At 38.0% G+C, this 8,496-nt stretch overlaps 1 protein-coding gene across 7 annotated transcripts in view; it reads left to right on the top strand.

The window, feature by feature from the left end:
* The first annotated feature begins 647 nt into the window (after positions 1–647).
* The window catches only part of LOC131067540 (probable histone-arginine methyltransferase CARM1), a 253,344-nt gene continuing 245,495 nt past the window's right edge, over positions 648–8,496 (top strand). For 5 of the 7 annotated variants that reach the window (XR_009111832.2, XR_009111833.2, XR_009111834.2 and 2 more), the window contains exon 1: positions 649–1,106. Coding sequence is in view for 4 of the 7 variants with exons in the window: in XM_058002590.2 (XP_057858573.2) it covers positions 903–1,106 (204 nt within the window). In the remaining 3 variants the exon portion in view is untranslated. Of the gene's footprint in view, positions 1,107–8,496 lie in introns of all 7 variants that reach the window. The other 2 variants (XM_058002592.2, XM_059212001.1) reach the window with 1 other exon arrangement.

Genomic DNA, 8,496 nt, shown 5'->3' with positions numbered 1-8,496 from the left:
AGGATTTGTCATTAAGAGCAAAGAGTGGATTCAAGATGTTGAATTTATTCCTCATTTGAGGCCTTTTTTTGGTTTGGGGAGCAAATGACGATAGGTAGTAGAGAAGGGTGAAAGCTCAAGGTGTTTGGACGTTCATTAAAGAGTATCTGTGCGACTGTGGTCAAGGAGCAGGCGACAAGTGGAGAGGAGCCAAGGAAGGCAAAGCAAAAACATGACTTTTGCAAAGAAGATTGTTGGATCGACAATGAGATGCCAAGGGAGAAGGACCTGAGTGGTGTGCAAAGTAGTTTTTGGTTGTAGACGTTGTTTGTACTTTATGGCGCTGGGTCTAGTAGAAGTTTATAGTTTTGATCATGTAGAAGTTTTTGTTGCCTCTATAATATTTATATATAATGTAGTTGGTCTGTAACAGTATTCATGTTTTGGGGGATGAGTGCTTTCGTTTGCATGAATAGTGGGTTCAACCATAAATTTTTGATTTCTATGAACCTTTTACCGATATAAAAAAATGCTGTCTAAATGAAATTAAAGAATTCGAAATTATATTTCAAAAGTTTATTTTTGTTACAAGCATGATTTTAGCTAAACTAAATTAATGGTTGATTTAAACGAGGATTGTTTTTACTAAATCTATTTAATCGGTTTGATTAAAATTGGCAGGGAACACCTCAGGAAAGTTCAAAAATGTTTCTGCTATAACACCATTAAACCTACAGCAGATTAGAGTTAAAAGTTAAGGGGAATGTTAGGCTCGGGCAGGAAAGGGAAGGCGAATCTTTTCGAAGCATTAAGGCCTAATAAATCTGCAAAACCCTAGGTGGATTCATAAGTTATTGACATAAATCTGCAAATCCGTTGGAGGGTGAGGTCCAAAGGGCAAAGGGCAAGGAACAAAGCCAGCCATGGGGGATGTTGAAAATGAGATTACGAGTGTCTTCCGAAATGTATCAGTGACGGTGGTGCCTTCCAACGAATGGCTCGCCGGGGACCTCTGCTTTGCCACTGGGGAAGCAGAAGAAGAGGGGCCTTATCTGCATTTCATCGAACAGGAACGAAAAGGAGAGGGCCAACCTCAAATTTTTAAAGAGTTTTTGCGGCATTCGCAGGTAGCCTCTCTGTTCCGTATCACTTGGCTTTTTATTTTAAATTTCTCCATCGGCAAAAATAATTTATATGAAATTACGATATATACTGTCCAACCAAGGCTACCACAAGTGGCCGCCCAATGCTAATTTCCGTACCTTTCCCCAAAATTGTGAATTAAATGTAAATAGTTATATGAACAATTTATAATTTTTTTGGGTGTTCACCTTCAGATTTTTCCAGTCAAGTTACAAAAATAAAAAAATGTCCAGGATTTATAGAAATTTAATGGCAGCCAGGCTTTTTAAAAATATTTTTGAAACAGTGGACACCAGAAACTTATACAATTTATATTGTTTTTGATTATAAGTATTGACTTTCCATTCACTTGTATAAACGTAAATAAAAATAAACAGTAAAAGGAAAGGAAAGGTTCTTCACCCCCCGCCAAAAAAGAAAAAGAAATTTGCAAGTAAATATCATGATACCTAACTTTATAAATTTTAATAATAGAATTATTATATATTTAGTATTGTATTCATATAATTTTTTATTTTTAAATCTGCTTTTAACTGTATTTTTTCTGTACTTTCTTATTGTTTAGACAGACCATATTTTAATTCAATTGCATATGTATTTTTTTATGGACAACCAATCAAAATATAAAACATACTTTATCTGGATGAAGAGGTGATGTGGTTTGAAGATTTCTTAGTTATAAATCAATTCCAAGCTGCACAATTTTTTTAGATATATCTGACCTGAGAGGAAAGACATATTTTTAAAAGCTTGTAAAAAGGGGATTTTTCAGCCATATAAGAGGAGAGGGGTGGCCAAGCAAGCACATAGTCATCCACAACCAATCGACCATTAGGGCAATAGTAGGGCCACCTGTGGCATCACTCTTTTTGGCACGAGGATAATAGTATATTGGAATATATAAGTTGTTGCGGACCAAGCCTTGCAATCAATGTGGGGTTAATTTTGCATCACTCTTTTTGGCACTAATACACGAAACAAAAACTTAAAGCATTCATTGTGTTATTGAATGAGTGCTGGAGGCTGTGATAAGGTATTGCCATTGCCTGGTGCTGAAGACCTATGGCTGCCCTACCCTGTTGAAGCAAGTGAGAAATCTGCGAATACAAGGCATCAACTGGTCTAGCCACCAATATCAAGATTCAACAATCTATTTAAAGAGATTATTTTTTTCCAATACAAAGAAGACATGACCTAGTTCAGCAACAACCATTGCATCAAGGTGTGTCATTTTGACAATCATTGCATCAAGGTATTCCATTTTGATTTAGCTTAAATTTTTTAAGCTTGTTAGGTAGGGTTTGTATTTAGTTAAAATGTATTGATTTCAATTTGTTGCCACATAAAAACACCACATAATGAGCACTAGTGAAATGTCCCACTTCTGATAGTCAACCAAAATCGCTTACTCACAGATTGAGAATACCCTGTCTTATAAACATATAGAAATTTGGAACTATATTGTTAACTTTTATTGAACAATTTGCACTTTAAAAAAATCACCACACCAATAATTTTCTCAGTCAAGATGGAAGATAAAGGAAAAGTTTACATAATTGATATTAATCTTTTAAGACATGCTCCAGTTACTTAAAGTCTTAAAACAAACAATACAGATCATTGATGGGAACAAGAGCAATCTCAGTTTTTTCTTCTATTTGGTGAGCCACTTACAGGCTTTTTTACACAACTGCTACTTGTGAACCTGATTGGTCCATGATGTCGCTTAATTACAATCCTTCAGTACTCGATACCAAGCCAGGTCCCTTTTTCCTTGAATCATGGTGGTCTTTGCTTTTGTCAACCTCTAATCCATAAAAATTACAGAAGCAGAATCGTCTCCACCTATCGACCTTATTATTGGTAGGTGTCGAGAGACACATTGACAATAAGGAATATTGTTCCCTCCTTTGCTTGAGTGCTAAATTTTTATGCCTTTGGTGTTTGCAATTAAGGCACCTGGTAAAGCGCTGCTATTTCCTCTATGGTCATGAGCTGTGATCTATCTAGGGTTCGCACTAATTCAGTTTATCACAAATGCTTGGTCATGAGCTGTGATCTATCTAGGGTTCGCACTAATTCAGTTTATCACAAATGCTTCTTTCCTCACGGGCCTCAACCTGGATGTTAAATCTCTTTCTGTGTGCGTCCCAGTCCCTGGTGAGCAGCGATTAGGGCACCTTGGAGTGGCGCTGAGTTACAGTCCTACGACTCCAAAGCTGCCTGGTAATTTGCATGGGCTGTCCTCTTGAAGATGACGTGAAATCCCTCTTCCTTGTGCAATATTAATGCGTCTGATAATAGTTGGCTTCAGTAATATTTGCGGCAGAGATTGTTATAATGCACATTTCAAATGTGTCGATATGAAATACAATTACCCTAAAGCCAACAAATATGAACCATGATATATTGGGCTTCTGTAATCAATCCTGACAACTATTAATCCTTTGCCAATATTCAAAAAGAAGTCCAATATCAAATCGAGCTCACCAATATTATGCATTTAGAACAATATTCTTTATTTGAATCGGCTACCTTAACAACATTTGCAAATAATAACCAAAGCCACAATTACAACCATAATTGCAAATATTAGTTTCTGCAGTTATATAACCTGATTATTTCCATAAATCAAAGCTGTAGGAGTATTCATTCATTCCTTAAAACAAAGAGATATCAATCACTAATATTGACAGCCTCAAAAGACTTCCACATATAATATTCGGAATATAATAATATTTTTTGCCAGATTAAATTGAAATACCAAATACCTCAACCTGGCAATAACTTTATTCCTGAAACATTCATCAAATTTGTTTTTAAAGGAGACTTTACAAATCTGCTCAATTGTGTCTGCTGCCTTGCAAACATTCCACGGGAAGGGATGGGTTTTCGTCCACACCTTCAATTCCAAGGGTTTTCATCCTCAGAATTTCATAAATTATCATATCAAATCCAAAGCATGCTTTACGTCTCCCACCCAGCTTCCTTATAAAGAGCTTCAAGAAACATCTAGAAGATTAGGCTGACTTGAATATTGGAAAACTTTATTTGTTAAAGTGACTTTATAATAGTATTTTATTAATTAATTAAATTAAATTATATTTTTTTTACCTATTAAATATAAGGAGTTCACAATACAAAATACATCATCATCGAATGTCTCATAGCAAGGAGAAATACTGTCCTATAAGCCTACATCTAGATAGTTATAACTTACTGTCAAAATTACATATTTATCATGCCTATCATATCTGTCATCTCTATCTTGTCTATAATATCTTTCATGACTATCAACTCTATCATAGCTAGTGATCATATCATTTAGAAAAATGCCATAGAATTTGAAGTTTTTATGGAAAGCTAGTCTAAGGAGATCTCCCCATCCGGACAGTGGAGTCTCCCATTGTCTCTACCCAAGCAGTCCACCCTTGCGGACGATCACACCACATCAGGACCTTGCCCCACAGTATTGGATCAACATACGGGTGAGTGACTGGTTTAGTAACTGGGATAGTTTGTGCCTGCACTTGGAGATCCCTTCCTTGCCGTGTGTTGAGTTCTCTAATGAAGTTTTCCAGGCCTATCTCAAGGAGATCTATCCTTGGAGTTTCTGGCCCAAGTAAATCCATGGGATATCTCCCATGTGAACATTCTAACTGAGCCATCTTGTAGCAACCTCTCAAATTTCCTCCGTGCTATCCTCATGGCCACTGTTACCTGCAAGTCAATGTCAGAAAAAACGAGTCTCCTCAGAGACTCAGTAAGGTTCCTATCCTTGCCATTGAAAAGATTATCATTCCTAAATTTCCAAATGACCCATATTACTTCAACATAAAAACAGACCAAAAATTATTAGCACTTTTCTTTAGGCTTTGGATATAATCAATAACAACATCAGAGATCTCAATTATTACCAAAACTCAGGCCAAATATTCTCCAGAGTTCTTTAGCAAATAAACAGTCAAAGAAAATATGCTTGACAGACTCAACAATTCTGCAACCTGAGCAAATACTGGACTCCCCAATGTGCTTATGGATAGGAAGCTTTTGAAGAATAAATTGCCAGCAAAAATAGCTTTTCTTGGGCTCAATTGGTCTGGACCATAGGGCTTCAAAGGTCTTCTGCCAAGAGGCAGCATCCAGTCTCAAATTCCAGCAAGAGTCAACATGTGAAAGGACAACATATCAACAAGGAATAAATGTTCTTGGCTTTGGTTCTAGTTAGGAGGGATCCATCCGGCCATGTGAAGAGGCAGAATCTGGAACTATTTTCAGTGCAAGGTTTGGGAAGATTGAGAGGAGAAGAAGCCTCTCTCAACATAGTATAGGTCTTCTTTTGGGAGGTAGGTATAACATATTCAGTCATGATGTCATTCCAACTCATTAGGTGCCCATTTCTAATAACATCATAAAGCTTTTTTAATCCTTTCCCTGCCCAAGATTTAGCTGAGCATCCATGCACTAAGGCCAAGGGCTTACCATTGTATTTCAAGTTCCACCATATAGAGTGTTCACCATATACCTCCCCATTCTCTCAAATAATGCTATTGTGAGGGATATGACTTCTTACCACCTCCAAAGCTTTCCAAATTGACTTGAAGACAGGCGATCCAGAGGGTCTAACCTCAAAATCTCCAACAATAATATCACTAATTGCCAGACCTCCAAGTAGGGCCTCTTTTAGGGATGGATTTACTGATATTGTATCTGATCAAAATTTTCCATGGTTCCTCTCCTTGAAGAGCTCCAAAGATCCACTTAGCTGCAAGGGAGATACCTTGCCATCTCAGATCCTTGAGGCCTGAACCCCCATTCCTCTTGCTCATAGTGCACCACTGCCATTTCACAACATGCTTTTTCTTGCCCCCTTTCCCATTCGACCAAAGAAAGCCTCTTATCATCTTTTGAATATGACAAAATTGATAAGCACTGAATAGCCAGGCTGAAGTATAGTAGATATTGTAGGAAGTAAGAATTTTTTGACAAACTTGAACTCTCCCGGCTAGAGAGAGGAAGTGCCTGTTCTATTTGCTAAGTTTCTTGTCTATTTTTTATTTTAATCCCATCCCACATAGCCTTCAAATTTGGTTCAATGGCAAGTGGTATACCAAGATACCTAACCATATGGTGTGCCCCCCATGTGAAAGAGTATTTACTGCACCAATCAAGAGGCTGTGATTTCCAACTGAGCAACACAGATTTGGGTAGGGAAAGTTTACTGCCTGAAGATTCACAGAAAATATCTAATTTGGCCATTAATGCATCTATGTTGTTCTCCTCTAATCTAGCAAGGATAGCAGTGTCATCTGTAAATTGTATAGTAGATAGATCTTCCCCATTGGGTAGAGTAATCCCTTTCACTATGGGGGAGTTCATAGAATCTCTCAGCAAGTAGTAAAGGGTGTCGACAGCTATCACAAATATAGCTGGTGCTAAAGGGCACCCTTCTGTAATAGGTCTAGATAGGTCAAAACTGTCAGAATTATTACCATTAACCTCCACAGAAACATTAGCATCCTTCATCAATATATTGACCATCCTGCAAAAATGCTCAGGGAACCCTATACTTTCCAGCATCATATTAACAAAACTCCATTCTATCTCGTCATAAGCCTTCTCGAAGTCTAACAGTAATAGAGCTGTATCCTGTTCAGTTTCCCTGCCCGATGCATGGCTTCCCAACAAGTCAATAGATTTTCAAGGATGTATCTCCCTTTAACAAATCCAGTTTGTGTGGGGTTGATCACCTTGGTAAGAATGTTTTCCAATCTCCGAGCTAAGACCTTGGCCCAAATTTTGTATGACACATTAAGCAATGTTATAGGTCTCTAGTTCTTAATTAATGATCTATCTCCATCTTTTGGAATCAACTTAATCAGGCCCTTATTGATATCCCTGCCCAAGGATCCCTTCTCAAGTGCCTCTTGGTATATCTGGAGAAGATCCTCCCCAAGCCAATCGGTACCTGTTTTATAGAACTCAACCGACAGACCATCAGGTCCTGGTGCTTTCCCATTGTTTGGGGCTTGGATAGCTCCCTTAATTTCTTCCAGAGATAGTTTCTTATTTAGCATTTTGGCATCTTCCTTGCAGACCTTCCTGGGAATAATACTTCTCATATAATCTCTGGCCCTTGCCTTATTGTGACCATTATCCTCTGAAGAGAATAGTTTTTGATAAAACTGGGCAAAGGTTTTAAGAATACCAGCCTGATCTGTTATAGCCTCTCCGTCTTCCCAAATATTATCAATACTAACCCTAGCCTCTCTAGATTTCAACAACTGGAAAAAGAATCTAGACCCCTTATCTCAATGCTCAAGCCAATTCACTCTAGCTCTAGTTTTGGCTCCTTGGATCCTCATATTCTGAATCTTTCTAAGTGAATTCTTTGCTTGACACATATTATCCAAAGCCTAAGGGCTTGTGGGAGTGGATTGCAAAACCTCTTCTGCTTGATGCAGCCTAAGATAAGCCAGGGTTTCTTCATTCCTTGAATCCTTGGCCAATTTCTTCCCTATAGTCTGAAAGAGAATCCTCCAACTATGAACCGTTTGAATCCACCCCTCAATGGGGCTGCTGTGTTTGGCTACAGAGTTGTTGAATTGCCTAATAATGAAAACCACTTGTTTGACCTCATCTCTATCAAGAATGCTAGTGTTGAGAGCAAAGGCCTCTCTATTGATTTCTCTTCTATAGGGCAGACAATTATGAGAAATTGTAACCTGAATAGGGTGGTGATCCAACAAAGAGTATGGAGTAACCTTCACCTTCGAACCTGCATCATCCATATTAACCGTGAAGATATCTCTGTTGTAATAAAATCTATCCAATCTACAATATATTCTCTTATTCCCCTTTTGACTTTTGCACCAGGTAAACCAAATGCCTTTATAGTCCTTCTTGCAGCCTGCTAAAGGGTTCATAAGCACATACTTGCTGATCATTCTGTTCCAGAAGAATTTTTCCTACCCCTTCCACTCAAATTCACATCCCCCTGCCTTATCCACCGGGTTCTCTACTGTATTAAAGTCACCCCCAAGGATCCAGGGAACACTCTCTAAATCAAACATCCACCTCCACAAATCAATCTTGCATTTATAATTGTTGGGAACATTAACCGAGCACACCCAAAACTCAATCTCCTTATACTTCAGAATCCCACACCAATCTATTACATGGGGAACAACCCCACCTAGAAACATGCAAAGCCCATTTCTCATTAAGAAGTATAGCTGAGCTGCACCCTTGCCTCTAGCATGGTTAGTGGTGAAGTGCCTAGCATTCCTCTATATGCATTTCAGATTTATGTCTAACCAGAAGTTCACTGCTTTAAGTTCTTGTAGTAACAAGATCTCCATGTTCTTATATAAT

The sequence above is a fragment of the Cryptomeria japonica genome, chromosome 10, assembly GCF_030272615.1.
Source record: "Cryptomeria japonica chromosome 10, Sugi_1.0, whole genome shotgun sequence".
Taxonomy (NCBI): domain Eukaryota; kingdom Viridiplantae; phylum Streptophyta; class Pinopsida; order Cupressales; family Cupressaceae; genus Cryptomeria; species Cryptomeria japonica.
Note: the sequence above shows the minus strand (reverse complement) of the source record. Positions and strands in the feature narration are given on the sequence as shown.